Below are 20584 nucleotides of genomic sequence, written 5' to 3' on the forward strand. Positions count from 1 at the left end.
TTCAAGGTGTCAATGTCGGTACAAAGTTCATGTAAGTTGAATAAATTATCTCTGTGAGTGACGTTGAAGCCAGTAAAATGTTTCAAAAGGTCACTTTAGATTTTTGTCTTTGGAAAATCGTAATTTACTTCTCCAATTCATAGGCACCTTATTTTAGAAAACTATATTCTAATTTTCAGTGCCCCTTTTGAACTATCTTGAGAAAGAAAACACACGTTTTGGTACTTTTGACTTCAAGCTCACGAAATTCGTTCAAAACTCATTGGCGATGAATAAATTATCTCTGTGAGTGACGTTGAAGCCAGTAAAATGTTTCAAAAGTTCAGAGATAAATAGATTTTTTTCTCTTAGAAAAACGTAATTTACTTGTCCAATTTATAGGCAACTAGTTTTAGAAAACTAAATTCTAATTTTCTGAACCATTTTTAAAACATTCTAGAGAAAGAAAACACACGTTTTAGTACTTTTGACTTCAAGGTGTCAATGTCGGTACAAAGTTCATGTAAGTTGAATAAATTATCTCTGTGAGTGACGTTGAAGCCAGTAAAATGTTTCAAAAAGTCACTTTAGATTTTTTTCTTTGGAAAATCGTAATTTACTTCTCCAATTCATAGGCACCTTATTTTAGAAAACTATATTCTAATTTTCAGTGCCCCTTTTGAACTATCTTGAGAAAGAAAACACACGTTTTGGTACTTTTGACTTCAAGCTCACGAAATTCGTTCAAAACTCATTGGCGATGAATAAATTATCTCTGTGAGTGACGTTGAAGCCAGTAAAATGTTTCAAAAGTTCAGAGATAAATAGATTTTTTTCTCTTAGAAAAACGTAATTTACTTGTCCACATTATAGGCAACTAGTTTTAAAAATCTAAAGTCTAATTTTCTGTGCCCCTTTTGAACTGTTTTGAGAAAGAAAACACGTTTTAGTACTTTTGACTTCCAGCTCACAAAGTCGGTTCAAAGTTCATTTGGAATGAATAAATTATCTTTGTGAGTGACGTTGAGGCCAGTAAAATGTCACAAGAGCTTACTTCAGATAAATATATTTTTTCTCTTAGAAAATCGTAATTAACTTGTCCAATTTGTAGGCAACTAGGCCCCGTCCACACGTATTCGGAAATTTTTGTATCCGCAAATTTTTTTTTCGGGGAAACGAATTGCGTCCACACGTGTCCAGAAATTTTTGTATCCGTATCCGGAAATTTTCGAAAACGGTCTCCAGAGTGAAAATTTTCGAATACGCTGACGCAAACACGATTTTGCGCATGCTCAATAAGAAAAACTATACGTCAAAGGGACTAGGCACTAGCGTGCATCAGGGCGGGTCAAGAAATTTCCGGATACGTGTGGACTGTGCCTTAGTTTTAGAAAACTAAATTTTAATTTTTTGAGCTATCTTGAGAAAGAAAACAGGTTTTGGCACTTCGGACTTCAAGGTCACCAAGTCGGTTCAAAATTCATGTTGGATGAATAAGTTACCTGAAATAGTGCTTCGCAGAGTCGCAGTAAAAGCCCCATTCAATAGATCAGTTAAGAAGAAAAATTTTGGAACCATACAAAAGTTGATAGCTTTTAATTTTTCTTGAGTTTATTTTTATTGTAGATATATTATGAAAGATTGTATAACGTAAAGTGTAGCTCCTCCAAGTATTTTCTCTGTCTGCATTCTATGAAAATACGTTTTTCTTTCAAGATTTCTTTTGATGAAGTTTTCAAAAGCTGTTTTCATGTGAACAGGAACAGCACCGCAACTCTCAAATGGCTTCCGAATTCAAGCAATTTGATTGGTTGATGTCCACTTTCTTGGTTTTTGAATGGTTGATGAGGAAAGCCATTTAAGAGTCATCAAAAACGTTGATACGCTTCTAAACATAATTTTTTTCCCCAAAGCTAAAATGGTACAAAAGTTATTATTTAGGTCTTTCCATAACGTTTTCTTTGTAGTGTTGGTGGTAAGGTCTCCAACATACTGAGCAACGGCCTTTCCACAACGACCAACGCACCATCTCGACAGAAATTCAAAAAAAGTAATGGCTTGTACTTCTTGCAAATCTTAAAAGATTTCAGTTCTTTACTTTCAGATTTTTCCTTGGGTCTTTCCTTTTCCTTTTGTTCTTTTCCCTTCTTCTTCCCTTTTTCTTCAACTGTATCTAGTTTTGCAGTCTTAGCTTTCCAATGTTTGTCTTCTAAATCGGCTTTGAACGGCCTTTTTCTATTTTCCTCTGGTTTAACTATTTTCTCAAATATAGCTACATCGGGTTCGGGCAAAGGCTGTGAAAACAACCAAAACACAACGTTAAAAAAAACTTATTTTGATATATTCTCGTTGCATTTTTTTGTTTGGCAATGGGGGGCGGTTCGAACCTGCCTACAAAGGTTTGTTTTGTTTTCACAATTTTTTGGTAAAACTTTTGTTCATCAACATTGAAAATTTCTTTGTTCCACGGAGCTAAATTTTCTTTCTACAGAAGAACATAGAATTGTTGTGCGTGAATGAGAGGTTCTCACTAACACTAGCGTGCCCCCTTCCCAACAAATTCAACTAATTCATGCTGGGTTCCTGTGGAATTGGCGGGAAAATAATACATTGCCCCCCTATGATCGAGACCTCGCTATAACCCTGCTCACTAGCGACGCAAGCGGATGCAACTTCGTGTTCTCGCTATGAAAAGAAGCGACGTGACGTGAGCGTAAGAGAACGCAAGATATTGTCTTTCCTGCGTTGGTTTGCACTTTCGCTTGCGCACGGCGCAACCACTGGTGCCCTTGAACTCAAGGGTATACCAACCTCTCTCATGTCTATAACAGTAAATATCTCATGGTCCTGTAGGATCATGAGGTCAGAACATGAAGGATCAAAGGTGATGCCGACTATCTTTTGATGTCTTTGGACCCATTCTTTAGGGAGGCCTTGAGCTGCAGCTTGCTTGGACCAGTCTGTTAGCTTGCTAGTGTTGGTGTTGTACATGAAAATCTTGCAGGAAAGATTAAAAAAAGATTCTTAAGTCAATTATTAATGTTTAAGCATGTCAGATGGAAACGAGTATGAGTAGATATGATTGTAATGATGATGGTGATAATGGTAACGATGATGGTGATAATGGAAATGATGATGACAATGATGATGGTGATTATACCAATGACAGTGGTGGTGAAGATAGTGATGGTGATGGTAATGATGATAGTGATGATGGTGGTGGTGATGGTGGTGGTGATGATAGTGATGGTGGTGGTGATGATAGTGATGGTGATGATAGTGATGATGGTGGTGGTGATGATAATGGTGATGATAGTGGTGGTGATGATAGTGGTGATGGTGGTGGTGATGGTGATGATAGTGATGATGGTGATGTTGATGATATGATGGTGGTGATGATGATGGTGATGATGGTGGTAGTGATGATTGTGGTGGTGATGATGATGATGGTGATAGTTGTGGTGGTGGTGATGGTGATGATAGTGATGATGGTGATGATGATGATGATGGTGGTGATGATGGTGGTGATGATAGTGATGATGGTGGTGGTGATGATAGCAATGACAATGACGATGATTATGGACATGATGATGGTGATGATGGTGGTGATGATAGTGATGGTGGTGGTGATGATAGTGATGATGGTGGTGGTGATGATATGATGTTGGTGATGGTGATGATGATGATGGTGATGATGGTGGTGGTGATGATAGTGATGATGGTGATGGTGATGATGATGGTGATGATGGTGATAGTTGTGGTGGTGGTGATGGTGAAGGTAAGAATGATGATAATGGTGATGATAGTGATGATGATGGTGATGATGATGGTGGTGATGGTGATGGTGATGATGGTGGTGATGATGGTGAAGCTAAGAATGATGATGATAATGGTGATGATAGTGATGATGATGGTGGTGGTGGTGATGATAACAATGATGATGATGAAAGCATTGATGGTGGTGAGGATGAAAGCAATGATGATGGTAGTGGCGATAGCAATGATGGTGGTGGTGATGATAGCAATGACAATGACGATGATTATGGACATGATGATGGTGGTGTTGCTAGTGTGTTGATGATGCAAGTACCTCTATTAAGGTTTTTGCACAGACAACATCATTTTAACTCGCATGATAAATCGATATTCATCATAAGATATAATTATATTATATTATATTAAATAAGAGAGCCAAGACTTATACCTGTTTATCTGAACAAACAATTGCTAGAAACTGTGTTTCTGGTTGAAACGCCATGGCTGTAACATAGCTGCTAAAAGTGGGTAGTGTTGAATGAATCTGGGGGAAAAAGGTTAAAAAACCATCAGTTTTTATACTCAAGACTATTATACATCATGCAGGGATTTCATTAGAAGCCAGAATCCGGTGAAGTCTACTTTCTGAGCCACCTACTTTTGCCAATTATGTCCCATTTGTACCTTGTACAAATGAAGGTCTTTATTTTTAATGCTCCTAGAATAACTGAGGAGAAGGTGCTGCCTTTGTAATTATATCTGCAAATGGTTAGACTTCAACAGGGGCGGCGAAACCGGGGGGGGCCTGGCCCCCCACAAAATATTGGCTCACATGAAATATAAATGCATATATTCGATTTTTATTACTTTTATTAAGTTATTGTTGTGATTTTTTGCAGTGCCCCCCCAAGATTTTCAGCTTCCACCACCCCTGTTCAAGTCTTCTTGGACAAGGACTTAAAACCGTAGGCCCTGTCTCCCAACCCTTCCTAACCTACAGTAAAATGGGGGACATAAAAGAACCTGTTGAATTATTCGTGTAAGAGTAGGGGATTGTCTTCCGGTTTAACCGCTTATCCCAATTTGGCTCAGGCATAATACTAATCTACTAACATTTCACACTCATGATTGTAAGCTGCAAGGCTGTCATACGCCTTAATACGCAACCCGTAAAGTCTTTCACTGGCCATAAAATGGTAAGCGCATTGAGATATTTGAAATGGGCTATGTAAGAACCCCATTATTATTATTAAGTAAATTGCCTACTTGATATTTAAATGAAATCCCTGCCATGAAATTAATTAATAAATTCTAATTTTAATACTCACCTTATTATTGTTGATGTCGATAACATTGACAGCATTTCTACTGTCTACACATGATAACCACTGTCCGTCATGAGACACAGCCAATAAGCACATTGCAGGGAGATCTGCCGTAAATGACAACATAAAGAGTTAGCAAGGATGATGCAGCTACAGAAAAAATCTTATTCATTTATTCATTTATTTTATAAATTAAACTTTCATTTTCATGTGTCCTATCGAATCTGGTCTAATCTGATTTATGTGGGAAAAAATTCAGGTTCCCAAGGAGAAAAGAATCTATTGTTGTGCCTCCTGTCATGGCTGGCAAAGCTTCTATTACAAGACGACAGTACAAGTTTGCACATTCATTTATAATAATAATGATGGTGATGATGATGGTTATGATGATGATGATAATAATAATGGATACTTATAACGTTATAACTACCATTTTCATTTGCTGCTGGAAGATGAATTGTTGAAGCAAGTGTAACTTCTTCACTAATCTCCAACACCTATAAATAATAAATATGGTATGCATTCAGTGCTTAACACTAACTTTTTAGATAGTCTAATAGACATCGAGCTAGTAACTCTTTAAATCCAGTAGCCAATCACAGTAATCTACCAGCCCAGATAATTTTAATTAGCTTGTATTCCAAATCAGTTCGATCGACAATTTATTCCAAGTTATTTTACTATAAACTTAGTTAAACTTCAAAAAATTAGTAAAAGAAGCTCTGGACGAAAGAATGTGTTATTGTGAATTCGAACAAAAGACACTAGTTAATGAGAAAATCAGCTGCATGTAGTTTGTAGGAGTGTACTAAATGCAGTTTGCATGTGTGAATTGTTAACATCCCTGCGAGCTGTACTGTAGAATACTTTGCTTGGCTACTGGATTTATACAAAAGTATTCCAAAAACCCCATTAGAGTATGGACTAGTTAGTGTCATAATTTTCACTAGCCTAGAGCAGAGATATTATTGTCCAGCACTGATGTATATTGTTAGGGTAAATTATACAACGTGAAAAGATGAAGGACTAGCATCCAAAATGTCAGTTTTTTTCATATTTACCCTTTTATCATTACTGTTTCATTAGAAACACCGACTCTGCCCATACTATTTTTTAGCTAGTTGTCTCTTCTAATGTATAAGTTTAGGCACTGCCTAAAAGGGGAGCTCCCATTAGTCACTGAAAGGCGATAGCCTGATGGAGCTTGAAAAAGGCAGATCACCTGTATAGAATGTTGGTTGGTTGCACAAATCAGTTTCAGTCCATCAGGGGTGAACACCATTTTCTGCGCTGGTAGTAGATCTGGCGGCATGGGCAAAACCTGAAACATACAACCTAAATTAGCAAATCATAATTAACATGTGTGACCAGTGACAGCGGAGCACATTTTAAGGGGGAGGGGGGGGGTTTAGGAACGTTTTTAGAAATTAAGACAAAATAAGATTTGATTCTTGTCAAATCGAAAGTGGGGGGGGGGGGGGGGGTGGGTGGGGAAGAATGGGGTTCCCACGGTTCTGCCATTCATGATGACTGAATTTATTAATGTGCTGGGTGATGTCTAAGAGTGAAGATTCTTAAATTGTAGTTTTTGCTGATTGAAGAAATTCACATAATACCAGTTTGCGCATTTGTTCATATTCATATGTTAATTTGTGCTTTATAAATATTAGACATTATTATTATTATTATTATCATTATATATAGTTTTTGCACTTACCCTTGAAACTTGGAATTTGGTAGCATCTTCAGAAAGCTGAAACAAAAAGACACATGAATATTCACTAGGAGAAAGGTACTGAAGTGATATCAGGAATTAGATTTTATCCATGTGAAGAATTTATTTTGATTTTTTTTTTGTTGATTTGCTGGATAGTTTTTCATCTTTTTTTCTCTCATGATGGTGGTAGGTCTGGTAGGAGTTCTGATGGTAATGAGGATGATGATGATGGTGTTAATGATGATAGTGTTACTGGTAATGATAGTGATGATTATGGTGGTAGTGCTGATTAAGCTGGTGATGATGATGGTGATGGTAATGCTAGTGGTAATGGATTTTAGTGATGTAGATGATAGTGATGGCAGTAGTGATTGTAATGATGATGATGATAATGGTGTTAGTTCTGATGATTGTGACAAGGATGATGTAGGATATTTATTTTTTGTTTATTTATTTATATTTATTTATTTATTAGTTAAATTTATATCCATTAAATAGACTGTACAATGATTTTCGTTACATTTGTAAATATTTACAGCATACACATCATTCTTATAAGTAATATATACAGTATGAGTGGCCGTGTTGTATCAGATATACAACCACGAGGCGTAGCCAAGCGATTGTATATCTGATACAACACGGACACGAATACTGTATATGACTTATCAAACGTCTAGGTTAGTTCCTTTGTGTTTCACTAAAATTTTCAAAATTAAAGTGAATTTAGCCAAGAAAATCCAACTTAAAGTTTATGCAAATGAGCACGGTTTTCTATCAGATTTACAACACTCTTCACAGTCGTGATTTCTGTTGTGTTTTCCTCATGAATTATTCATGAGTTTGATAATATAATATAAGAACATGCCTAATAGGTAAATTACGAGCATTGTATGAAACGACTGAAGAAGAGGGCCAATGGGCCTTTCACAACTTCAAGTCACGTACCTATTACACATGTTCTTATATGATTTCCGAGCCCATCCCCCACGGCTTACCGCCTCATCTCTCTTATAATATAATGATGATGATTGTAGGATATGATTAAACTAAGTGATGATGCCCAGAAGAAAGAAATGATATGCTTTTCCTGATGCAGAATAATGCCTACAATGCACTAGAACTCGTAAACATAGTACCTTTTAGCACTATTTGTATCTCTAAGCCACTATTTTTTCGAAAGATGCACTAACATTGCACTCACCAAGTTGACTTTGAACAAGCTGACATGATCGATATCAGAGAACGCAACCCAGGATGAACATGATGCCAGCGCACTACACATGATGTGATTATCTCCCTGTGCAATGATACGGATAAAACATATTAGTCAAATGAAACTGGTGGGTTATCATCAATGCTGCATTCTGATTGGATGAGCTACTGGATCTACATCTACATTTTATAAAGTCTATCAAAGGGGGTACCAATACCAATCACTGATAAACTATAACTAAAATAGATCTATATACAAAATAAATAATAAATAAGTGAATATTAAAATAGAGTGCAAACAATATAACCTTTAGTAATACTAAATAGCACAATTTCATGCAAATTCCATTGTTTTCTATTGTTTAATTAGCACTATTTTGTACTATTTAGTAATTAGTGTTTCACAGATTAATTGTTTTCACTCTATAAAAGTGATAGCAACCAAAATAAAAATAAATGCTAAAATATACGTGAAAAAGAAATTATAGTAGCGAAAAGTGCTGGCTTTGAAACCAAAACATTAAATTTAACTTTTATTGGTTTGCACAATATATTTGACCTATTAGTTGGAATTGACTAAAACGATTAGTACTCTTGCCCTCATGGCCTATTAGTCAATAGTGCACACTTTACCCTACCCCTCTCTCCATCATTGCTCTGTTTTAAGAGTATTCAAAGCTGAAGCTAAACAGATTAGAGAGAAGTCCAAACAGACGTGGAGATCCTGGGGATTGAAGAGCAGACGTCTGAAGGCTGCACACTAACCAACTGAGCTACCTGCTTCTTATATATGGATGGCTTTTGCTACTAATAGTAAATCTTAATTAAAGTTTGTTGATTAGCTTACCTTGGCTTTGATCTGCAGTAACTGAGTTGGAGGTTTCTGTATCACAGTGCTTTCCACATCTTCACAAATAAACAGAAATGAATGTCACAAACATGTTTTTGCAGCCATAAATGGCTGGCTACATATTGTACTTATAATACTTATTTATAAGTAACACCATGCCAGTAAGGGATATTGATTGTTAATAGCCAAAGAGGAGGTTAGTGGACGTCCTGACACCCATAAGCGTTGAAGATTAAGGTCATGGCATATATACCTGTCTCTCCTAGCTTCCAAAATCGTAAAGACCTTTGACATTGATCCATTATAATGTTAGCATCAGATGCGACTGAGATGAAAGATTTCTGGGGGAAAAAATATAGTGTCAAGTGACTATTTAGCTATGTATAATTCAATAGTCCATGGGGCCAAAGGATTTGTATCTGTTTCTGCATTTTTCTACTGTTATAATAATAATAATAATAATAATAATAATAATAATAATTTAATTCTTAAAGTGCTACTCTGACGAAAATCGCTCAAACTTGGATTCAGCTAAAACTTCCTAAGAATACTCTTTAAAGGTCCAATAATCACTGTATGAAGTGTTTTTTCGATATTCAGGACGAAAGTATTATATTTTTACGATTATTTTTTGGAGTTGAACATCGCTCCATACATTTCTTTGTATATAAATCCTTAATTTATTTTATTCCTATTCAGCCGAAAGGGTGGCTAATGTGCTTATGTCACATTACTTGTGACTGATTTATTTTGGGGTGTTTGGGTATTTCTTTCTCCCTTTACTACTGATATTTTGATCATAAACTACAAAGAAATGTATGGAGTGATGTTCAATGTTGAGGGTATGACGTCACAGACTCATTTAAATTGAATCATTTAGATTTAAAAGAATTCAGTTTTCGTTCGTGTCTCAGATCATCAGGCAGCCTATAACAGAAAATGCTCTTTCCCCATAAGTTTTTGTTCTTGACTTACTAAGGCATCTTTAAGAGATTTCTCGTAGAAGATGAGAACAATTAAAAGAAACAATTTAAAAGCAAAAGAAAAACTTGTCCTATCCCTTCATCACTACCATTATCCTTGAAGTGTGACCCATGAAGTTTGATGTCATGTTTGCAAACTAGCATTTCAATGACTGTCAATCAAAGTTCTGTGAACAATATCTTAAGGGAGATTTTGGACTAAATTAAAATCTTTAATTCAGTCCAAAAACTCCCTCAAGATGTTTTTTTTATTGCAGTTCTCTGATTGACGGTCATCTACATGGCTGTACTAGGAGAAATCAAACTTCATGACTTACACTTCAAGCACGGGTGGCGTAGTGGTGACAGAGCTTGCCTCTCACCAATGCGACCCGGGTTCGAGTCCCGGCCCGCTGAGCTCGGTGATGTATGTGAGTAGAGTTGTTTGTTGGTTCTCTCCTGTGCTTCGAGGGTTTTCCGGCTTCTCCGGCTTTCCTCCCTCCGCAAAAATCAACTCCTAAATTCCAATTGGAATTACAGTGGATGAATAGCTACTCTGTAGAAATTCCACTGTTAAATCCCATTTATTTTATTTATTTATTAATTTATTAAATAGAAACGTTATTTTCTGGTGCAAAGTACATCTAACATTACAGCATCTGATACAGTACTTAGTGAGTTTTTTCATCTTTTTTCCCCATTTTTTAATCTTTTCACAGTGTATAATTTACCCTTTTATCATTTATACTGTTTCATTAGAAACACCGACACAGCTCACACTAGTTTTTAGCTATTGCATCTCTTCTAATACAGTACTTACATGAGGAAATGGTGGAACCAGCTTAGGGTTTGACTCAGTGAACTTTGAGAGAGAATAAACTGCCAGTTTTGTATCAACACCTGAAACAAGAACAAGAAAAAAGTATTACATCATTCAGCAATTGAATCCCAATTCGGCCGTTTTGCTCACAAGTCGATTCATCCACAGTCATTTTGCCCACAAGTCAAGTTGTTTTTCTTTGTCATTTCTTTTTTAGAGATTTGGGAATAAACTGGGTTAAGTTGGCATTACATTGCATTATGGGACTGTTTGAGGGGGCATATTTCCAAGATGGCATTTATTTCGTCCCTTAAACAATCCCACAATGCACTGCATTTACCAACTCGCCCCAACACATGTAGGTGTTATAACAAATCTTCCATGTGAATGGACTATGGATGAATATACTGTACCCTGCATACACCACACACAAATAGAGTTGTTTGATGTGTTGTTCTCTCCCTTACTTCTTCGATTGTCAGTGCCATTTAACAAAAAAGCCACTTGACACAAGATTTCTCATTAGCATCCATTGATAATGGCACCATATTATGGCCGTCATGTTTTTGTCTTTTGAATTTCTTGGGAATGCTTGCAACCCATCAATTGCCACAAGGTTTTTTTTTCTGGGTTTCCTCCCTCCACAAAAATCATCATGATCACAAAAATCATCATGTTGAGTTTAGTTGCCGTTTAGTTGATGTATGCTAATGACCAGAAAGACTCGGCAACGACTCCTCGTATCACAATGCAAAAAAAAAAAAAAAAAAAGATTTATCAATTTAATTTTTATTTCATTTGTTTATTTAATGTTTAACTACCTCCAGATACCAGCATGTCTTTTGGTTCATTCATAGCCAGTGCTCTGACATCATGGGTATGAACCCTGTTTGAATTTGTCTTGATCCATTTCTTGTTCTGTCCCTACGGTAAAAGGGTACAACCAGTGACGAAGAATGTAAAAATCAAAATGTAAATGAAATCAAAAGTAATAGAATATAATACTACATGAAACTAATACTAATTTTTAGCACTAAATACTGATAACTAAACAATAGAAAACAAAGGACTCTGTATGAAATGGTCTCTTGTGTATTTGTCTTTGTATGATGAATGTTCTGCTTAAGTAATAGTGACTATTAGTCACTAAATAGATATTATTAGTTAGTATATAGTTTGATTTTATTTCACGGTTTAATTGCATCCGCTCTAGCTATTTAGTGACTAATAGTTGCTATCACTCAACCAGAACATTTATTAAACAAAAGACACAAATGGTCTTTTGTGTATTTGTCTTTGTATGATGAATGTTCTGGTTGAGTGATAGCAACTATTAGTCACTAAATAACTACTATTTGTCAGTATCAACAAATATTTCATGATTTTTCCGTATGCACTCTATACTACAAGACAAACCTTTTTGGTTAGTTTGAAGCTGACTATTTTACTGTCAACACCAGCTGAAAATACTGTATCTTCTTCCTAGATGGAAAAATGTGTACGCATAAAGAAAATAATATCTTTAATACCTTTTATAAGTAAACAAATTATTGAAAAATTTCAGTTACTTTATTAGTTTAAAATATTCAATTAGATACTACAGAGACAGCAGAGATAGGAGGAGAGCTGGAGCCCCTCCAATTTTTTCTGAGCATTTTTTTGTAAAACACTTAAGGACCATTCATGGGTTTGTATTTCACGTAGGACTACATGAAATGGCACTATTGGATTATTAATTATTGATTATTGATTATAACGTCCTGAAACCCTATTCCAAACCCCTAACCCAAAAAGAACCTTCATGTAACTTTAAACTTTATTACGGAATAGTGCCATTTCATGTAGTAGTAGTAGTAGTACATGAAGTAGTAAGGCATTCATGTTCCTCAGTGGTCCCTTTCACAGTTCCCAGCGCCATCTTGAAAGGAAGCTGTGCCTTTGCATTAAAATGAGACGAACGGTGAGCTTGCAATGATAGAGACCTTTTTTAACACCTTGGACAATAATTCACGTGTCTCTATCATTGCAAGCTCACCGTTCATCTCGCTTCAATGCAAAGGCATGGCTACCTTTCAAGACGGAGTTGAGAACTGTGAAAGGGACTTTTAAAAGCAAGATATAATGTTTCCAAGAGCTCCAACTTTCAAAAACGTTGCACCATTTCTGAACTAAGTATATTGTCTCTATGTTGCTGGCAATTATGACGGACAATAAACCTTTTCTGAGAATGAGCATGGTGCATTCTGGTATAGCTTGGGTACAAACATCTAATAATAATAATAATAAATAATAAATAATAATGGGATTAACAGTGGATTCCACAGAGTGGCTCTTCTTCCACTGGAGTCCAATTAGAATTTAGAAATTGATTTTTGCGGAGGGAAGAGCCGGAGAACCCGGGAAATCCTCAAAGCACAGGAGAGAACCAACAGGCAACTCAACTGAACTCACATACAACACTGAGGTCATTGCGACCCAAACCCGGGTCGCATTGGCGAGAGGCAAGCACTCTCACTGCTACCACACCCATGCTTCCCATCTTGTACTTATCATGCCTTGTTGTGTACCCTTTGTACAAGCTAGACCATGATGCACTTTGTTTTTGAGCTTAGTAAAGTCCTCTTATATTACATGTTAACAGGGAGTGTGTTTACCTCATTTATACACAGTGACAGGACATCAGCTTTATGGGCATTGTAACTCTAGAGAGAATCAAGAATATCGTCATGATGGTAAAAACTTAACCCAGCAATATTATATTCCAGCACTGCCTACATGTGGGTGGGTGGTTGGCCAATCCCAGGGCTTTAAATGATGGATGGTCAATAGGCCCTTCGCAGTTAACGATCACGTGTCTGTACTGGAATGCAAAATTTATGTTTTTATATTAAATTGGTGATTCTTTTTAGCTACTTGTAAAGAACTGAATGAAAATATGTGTAACCAGTGTGTTATGAAATGCAGTTTTATTACGATCTCTCGAAACAGGTTGTAGAAAGTTTGTTTGCTCACCAGTATATTTCATCCATGGAAATCAAAATTCATTCATTTGCTCTCAGTGAATTAATCAGCATGTGATTGCTTAGCTGCAAAGTGCCTATTGCTAGATATGCCAAGCCGCTGACTGGCCAAATTAGTTTTAGCTTGGTCATACCCAATTTTTTACAAAATAACTGGCAAGACAAATATTTAAGTGGACAAGTTCCCATTGTGGTTGAATACCGATGACCCACTATTAATGTAAGCCCTGCATGTAGAGGAATTTGGCATGCCAATCCGCTAGTCCTGAATAGTGGCAATAATGATTAAAGTACCTCGATTAAAGTTCCTAGTTTTCCATCCCAGAATTGTGTATTGCCGAGAGAATCACCAGTTATAATGGTATAGTCACTACAAAAAAATCATAATAATCATTTTCAACCAGCTGAGCAGTGAACGTGGTGCGCAAAGCATGAGTGTACTAAATGACCGGCCCTAAGCATTTTGGAGCCTGAAAAAATGAAGCAAACATGGTGGTAAAGTGAAATTGTTTTCATTCTTCCTTTCCATATTTCTGCTTCTTGTAGGCACGTATATTATAACTTAGTCAAAAGAAAACAGAAAAATACGCAAAAGTTGGGTTACAGTAGCCTGGGAATGAGGGCCGGCGGCAAAACAGCCAAACGAGATGTGATTGGCTGAAACAAAATTCACCGCTTAGTTGGAAGTTTACAAGTTTACACTAGAATACCTATGTCATTAGATGGATCTTGCCTTTGTTTTGCTTGAAGTCAAAGCAGCTCAATTTGGAGGACAAAACAAAAGAATTTCAATCTCCTGAGAATTGGAAACCTATTGTTATATCCTCCAAATACGTTCCGACATACTGCAAGGGGTCTATAGGAAGTTCAAGAACAGAAAAAACATATCCGGGCCGTATAGGTGGGTCATTACCTAGTGATGTGCACATCCCATATCAGTGTATTCCTACTTTCAAACTCCTCCATAGTTATTCTCATTGTACAGTGACCCGTCTTGAGGTTGTACAGCTTGACAGTACTATCAGACGAACCAGTCACTATAACATTATCACTGACGTGCCAACTAAGGGATAGTATTCTGCCTGTTGATCAAACACATACAGGTATTATAGGTGGTCTAAGTTGCAATGGAGCCCTCTTCTTGCCAATGCAAGGCTTGTGGCAAGGGGTCAGTGTTCAATTCCATTCCAAGCTAGTATTTTATGTGAGTTGAGTCTGCCTGATGTGTTGTTCTCTCCTATGCTATGAAGGGTTTTTTGGTTCACTCACATATTTGAAAGTTTATGATAATAACAATGGTTTATGATTTATATAGTGCCCTTTCTATGTGGATATAACCAAAGGCGCTTTACATTGAGTTGGGAATGACAGAGTGCTTTTATGCAATTTACAAGCATAAGAGATGGTTAGTATGAGGTGTAGGCACTGAGGGTGGTCACTGCCAGGGTTTCTTTACGTCCTCAGTGGTTCTTTCACGTCCCTCCTATGTTGGTTAGTAATGATCAGTGTGAAGAGACGGGACTGCCATTTAAAGTGGTCATCTGAGCCACTTAAAAGTCTTACCATTTGCAGATGTAATTACAAAGGCAGCAATTTCTGCTCAGTTATTTTAAGACCCTCAGTGTTGGTCCGGACGGGACTCGAACCACGACCTCCTAAACGAAAGGCCAATGCTCAACCAACTAAGCCAACCCGTTGGCGGTTATTTTTATTTTTATTATCATTTGTGCTTTTATTACTTACTTTCTTGTTTATCAAGGGATCTTGAGTACTGTAGTCCATCAGGTGTGATGTCAAACAGCCTCACACATCCATCTTCACTGCCAGCCTTAATTTCAAGAATAAGAAAAAAAATGGAGTTTGCTAAAATTCGTCAAACAAATGGAAGGAGAATGAAAGAATGGGAGGGACAAGAGAAAATAATGAAGAGAAGATACTAACAAGAGATAACTAGCCAAAAACTAGTGTGAGCTGCGTCGGTGTTTCTAATGAAACAGTAGTGATAAAAGGGTAAATTGTACACTGTGAAAAGATGAAAAAACTTACTGAAGAAGAGACTACCCTTATAAGAGAAAACAAAAGAGGTATCATGGAGGAAAGAGAACAAGGAAGGGAAAGTAAAAAAAGAGGAAGGATGAAAAAAAGTAGAATAACTCACAGCCATTAGGTTCTTCTCATGATTCACTGCTAGACTCCACACTGCTCCACCAAGTGAACTCTCTGACATCTGAAAGACAAGAATTACAGTAATATTATTATTACACCTGTAGATATATTACACTATCTTTCAAAATTATTCCTTAGATCAGCCCAGAGGTTGCTTTAAGGTTTGATCTGTTGGTTAGCTGTGTCCTGACTAAGATCAGCCCAGATTTCGTTTCAGGGTTCTATCTGTGAGTTAGCAATGCCCTGACTTAGATCAGCCCAGAGTTTGTTTCAGGGTTTAATGATGGTTACAAAAAGATATTAATCTCACCTTTGGAGCCAGTCTGCCAAGGTCCCATTCTGTGATTTGTCCATGGAGACCACCAGAGAACAGCCTGCTTCCACACCAAACAAGTGACTCAACTGATGTGCCATCACAGCCTGGAATAATCTGACATGACGCAAAGTAACTTAGTAGAGTATCTACGAATGAAAAACATCAGACTTCCCTTCTCTGCTATTACTGGGTAACTGGAATTTCTGAATAAGCCTGCGGCTGCCCAGGGCCCAGACTACTTTGAAGTTAACTGCATGCTACCAGGTACCATGGAGCAGAGTGAAAAGTGAAGGGGGGGCTGGCATTTCAAAATTAAGCATATTAAACATCAAATTTCAGGGGGGGAATGTTTTTTATTTATCTTTGTATTTTTTGTGCAAAAAGTGGGGGGCTGCAGCCCCCCTGGCTCCACGGTCCCTGGCTATGTTTTCTTTTCCATTACAGTCAAACCAGCTCATGCGTTCCCATCGAGCAAGGTAAGTAAAGTCATAGCTGCCATGCTGTTTGACGATAAAAAAACATTTCTAATTAGCTTCTCTTATTAGATAATCCAACACGGCAGCTTTTTTATTGTTATTTATATCTAGAGGGATTTTGACCCATGTCTTTGCACTCCAAGAATAGAGGTTTTGCACCATCAAGTGCCAAGCCAGTAATCCAGCTTGGGCCGCCTGTGGTTTGATGGCAGAATAATAAAATCCCTTTGCTCTTGGGAATATAATTATTTCTCATGTAAAACGATTGTATTGTTTCTGCCATCTAACATGGCTGCCGTCAGATAATAGTGCAAAACCTCTATATATATGGTAGCTGTTTCCAGAGTTACTTCAGCTTACCAGTTGTTGATACCATTCGTCTTTTGAGCACCAAATCTCAATGCTGCTGTCAGCCCTTCACAAAATAACAAGAAAAATCCTAGTATTAGAAAAAATCGATGTTTCAGGGTAAAACCAGATATTTTTTCTCTGTACCTCGAGATGGCCAAGCGAGGCTTTGCTTTAACGTCTTCAAACGCCAAACAATGAATCGCCTGTGGCGTATATTCTATGAATCTGACTCTATGGACCTTAAACTTCATATCTGATAAAGTATTTCAGAAATCGGTTCATAAAAACTGACTTTTCTAGACGGTTTTTCTTCGAGTTCCAGAAAAAATAAGTTTACATCTTGTTTACTACACGTGCTAGGACTCAATCCCTCTCGTCCATTCTAAAGGCTTGGTTACTTGGTATTGCCGCTGACTGGCAGGTAATGCGGGCTCACAGCACGTGGAAACAAAAAAAAAAAAAAAAAATCTGTATTTTTTTGGCAGAATTTTTGTTTTTGAGCAGAAATTCTCTGCTATTTTAGGGGAATAATATACTTTGAAGCCTACTAGGGAGTGATCTTATTCGTTAAATATGGGAAAACGTAAACGGCAGAAGGTAAGAAAGCCTTTGAAGTTTTTTAGAGTAACTTTGGTTGGAAAATATCGATATATGAATGTTTCAAAAATTTTGTTTAAAACGAAGGAAAAAAGATTGATAATAATAACAATATCGAACGAACATTCCTCAAGGGACAGTATTCTGTGCTATTTTATGCTGTTTTTAAGGAAATTTTCAAGTTTATCTTGCAAGATCTATATCTACCAGACTTCTAATAACATTGTTAACAAGCTTAACTATTTCATGTCATTTAGCTTAAAACTAACTAATTTTCCCCTGCTCTGTTACTGCCGTTTTCATTACTACGTGGCCACCCCAGACACAAATCGCATCGTTTAGTTTGCAATAGACTGCCGTCAATCAAACACCTCATTCTACTTGGATGTACTCAAAGTCTTTGCAATCGCTTTCGGAACTTTCCTTTGTGATATCTGTCTGAGAAAGTTTGATAGAAAAGCCAACTCACTGATCTAAACGTGTATAAATGGCGTCAACATGAATGATTGACGGCAGTCTATTGCAAACTACATGACTCGATTTGTGTCTGGGGTGGCCGTGTAGTAATGCAAACGATGGTAAGTAATACAGCATTTAGAAAGGAATGTAAGCATATGAGAAGGGTAAAGAGAGTGTTCTTACTTCCTAAATGCTTTATTACTGAATTTATTACAACAGAATGTTTTGAAAGTATATAATATTGATAGGTATTACATGTAAATGTAGTAAGACATAATCTTATACTAAGGAATCATGCATGATCATGAGTAAAAATGAGGATTTTGTCTACTTTTGAATTATAATTTTTTCCTTGTATATTTATTTATCTTAATAAATATACAACTATATATATATTAATTTATTTATTATCTATATTACTATTATTGGATTTATTATTATATATATATATATATATATATTTTATTATATTATATATTTTTATGACTAGAATTTCATTTAGGTGTGTTTGTAATAATTTAGCTATCAATTTTATATTCATGTTTGTATATTTAGATTATGCAGGTCCACATCAGGACTCTTGTCTTGCGTATTTTTTATAACCTGTTTTATCAAATAAACAATGTATGTATGTATGTATGTAGACATTTCTATGTGCATGGAGTCGAAAATGGGATTATGAAAGATCCAAAGAAATCTGAGATCTGAGACCGAAAAGCATGCTGCGAATTGTGATACACAATGTGCTACACAATTATGTGCAAATTGTGATACACAGCATTAAGAAATCAAGATTAAATCTTTTATCATGTTGTACTTGTATGTTAACGTATATCTGTAATATCATTTTAGTTTAAAGGTAGGAGAGACAAAAAAGTTTGGCATGAAATAACAAAAGAGAATAAGATGTTTGAGAAATACTACAAGGTATGTCAGTGGTCTTCAAAATAAAGACTCTGTACACGTAATATATACACATGGGGTTGCATGGGTGAGGTAGTGGTTTACCGCTTGCCTCTCACCACTGTGGTCTAGGTTCGAGCCCCAGCTCAGACTCGGGATATGTGAGTTTTGAGTTTGTTTGATGTGTTGTCCTCTTCTATGCCACAAGGGTTTTCTCCGGGATCTCTGGTTTCCTCCCTCTATAAAAATCATGTGAACACCTTTACTACCAGAATCCCTTGAGCACTTTCTTTTGTTCCGTTAAATATTACCAATTGTCTTACTATTTTCATGAGGAAATACAAATTTGAATAAGAAAGGATTCGCCAAGCATTTTGGTAGTGGATGTCAAAATTAATGACGCCATCATCAAGGGTGGATCCAGGGGGGGCAAAGGGGGGCTGAAGCTCCCATTTAGCAGAAAAAAAAAAAAAAAAAAGCTGAAGAATTAGATGCTTTTTCTTTTTGTTGTTTTCCGTTGTGTTGATGGAAAAAAATCAATTAGCCCACCCTTCCATAAAATTTTGGCTGGATCCACCCTTGATCATGCAAGTGTCCTATTGTTCAATTCATTTCTAACATTATGTAACGAAATGTGTATTCCAGGCACAAAATATTATTCCTGAAGAAGAATGGGATGATTTTATGGCTACTTTTAAAAAAGATCTTCCAAGTACCATTAGAATAACAGGAACTAGAAGGTTGGTATACAGCAGGGATAACAACCTGTGTATTTAGCTACTTTTTATTTAGTTCATACTTTCTCTCTATTTTAATGTAGCTTCCTTGTATCCTCCCTCACTAGTAGTATAGGGAATGGGGGTTCCAGCGCAATCTCAACACGGGCAAGACCCGTGTCAAAAATCCACCTACGGAAACAACCCCACTCAAGTGTGGTTGGGGGCAACAGCGCAAATATGTTAGTCTATATATGGAGTGCGAAGATTGTAAAGAGTTTGTTTATGATATCTGTGTAAAGTGCTTGAAACCCAAGTTTGTACCTACTAAACCAAATAAGTATATTTGTTGTGGTAAGAAAATGCAAATAGAAGACGACACGTCAGCACAGTGTTACGAGTGCGGTAAAAATATTCGTAATGCCGTGCCTTGTGCTACCAGGGAACAATATTATTCCAACGGAGGTCGTAAGAAGACGCCATACAAAAGAATAAAATACTTTAGGGACTGGATGAGTCATATCCAAGGTTATCGACCGGTATATTTAGACAACGAAGTAAAGAAGAAAATCATAGACCATTTAGAAGAGCCAACCCCACAAAGTCTACGGAAGACATTGAAAAAATTAAAACTAGGTAAATATTACAAAGCTATTCCCTATCTTTTGTCTGAAATTACCGGTAAGTCTATTCCCGAGGTTTCTGATATGACAAAAGCCGAGTGGATGTTTTGTCGGCTGAATAAGGATATTCCTTATTATCCTGATGTAATTTACGAAATATTTTACAAAATAGACCCCAACCACCCCCTGTTAGGATGGATTCCGAGAAAATAAAAATGCAAAACTGGCGTTGCCAGAAACCCCACTGGGGAATGCATCGCGCAGAACACCAAGCTATCCCCAGTGGGGTTTTTTGCATTTTGGGCTTACGGGGCTTATTTCATCCCGCGCCAG

At 36.7% G+C, this 20584-nt stretch overlaps 2 protein-coding genes across 3 annotated transcripts in view; one reads left to right on the forward strand and one right to left on the reverse strand.

Moving 5' to 3' along the window:
• Positions 1-1559: 1559 nt before the first annotated feature.
• LOC116297360 (U3 small nucleolar RNA-associated protein 4 homolog) lies at positions 1560-17296 on the reverse strand. Its single transcript, XM_089033931.1, has 21 exons — positions 17098-17296; positions 16963-17017; positions 16121-16240; positions 15803-15871; positions 15388-15472; positions 14558-14726; positions 13939-14014; positions 13279-13326; positions 12041-12106; positions 11446-11548; positions 10625-10704; positions 9096-9183; positions 8840-8898; positions 7982-8077; positions 6778-6813; positions 6283-6381; positions 5491-5557; positions 5064-5167; positions 4184-4279; positions 2791-2976; positions 1560-2273 (listed from the first exon to the last, which is right to left on the reverse strand). The coding sequence occupies exons 1-21, from the start codon at positions 17202-17204 to the stop codon at positions 1917-1919; spliced, it is 2166 nt and encodes a 721-aa protein (XP_088890057.1). The 5' UTR covers positions 17205-17296; the 3' UTR covers positions 1560-1916.
• Positions 17297-17391: 95 nt separating this feature from the next.
• Positions 17392-20584, forward strand: part of LOC116297356 (RNA cytosine-C(5)-methyltransferase NSUN2) — a 70730-nt gene continuing 67537 nt past the window's right edge. Inside the window, exons 1-3 of one of the 2 annotated variants that reach the window (XM_089033929.1) lie at positions 17392-17550; positions 18862-18936; positions 19558-19652. In XM_089033929.1, the coding sequence (XP_088890055.1) occupies positions 17527-17550; positions 18862-18936; positions 19558-19652 (194 nt within the window). In that variant the 5' untranslated portion in view covers positions 17392-17526. Of the gene's footprint in view, positions 17551-17969; positions 18129-18861; positions 18937-19557; positions 19653-20584 lie in introns of those variants that run through there. The other variant, XM_089033930.1, reaches the window with a different exon arrangement.

Source organism: Actinia tenebrosa, unplaced genomic scaffold (assembly GCF_029948245.1).
Source record: "Actinia tenebrosa isolate PJP-AT-01 unplaced genomic scaffold, QUT_ActTen_1.0 PGA_scaffold2__45_contigs__length_23673736, whole genome shotgun sequence".
NCBI classification, from domain to species: domain Eukaryota; kingdom Metazoa; phylum Cnidaria; class Anthozoa; order Actiniaria; family Actiniidae; genus Actinia; species Actinia tenebrosa.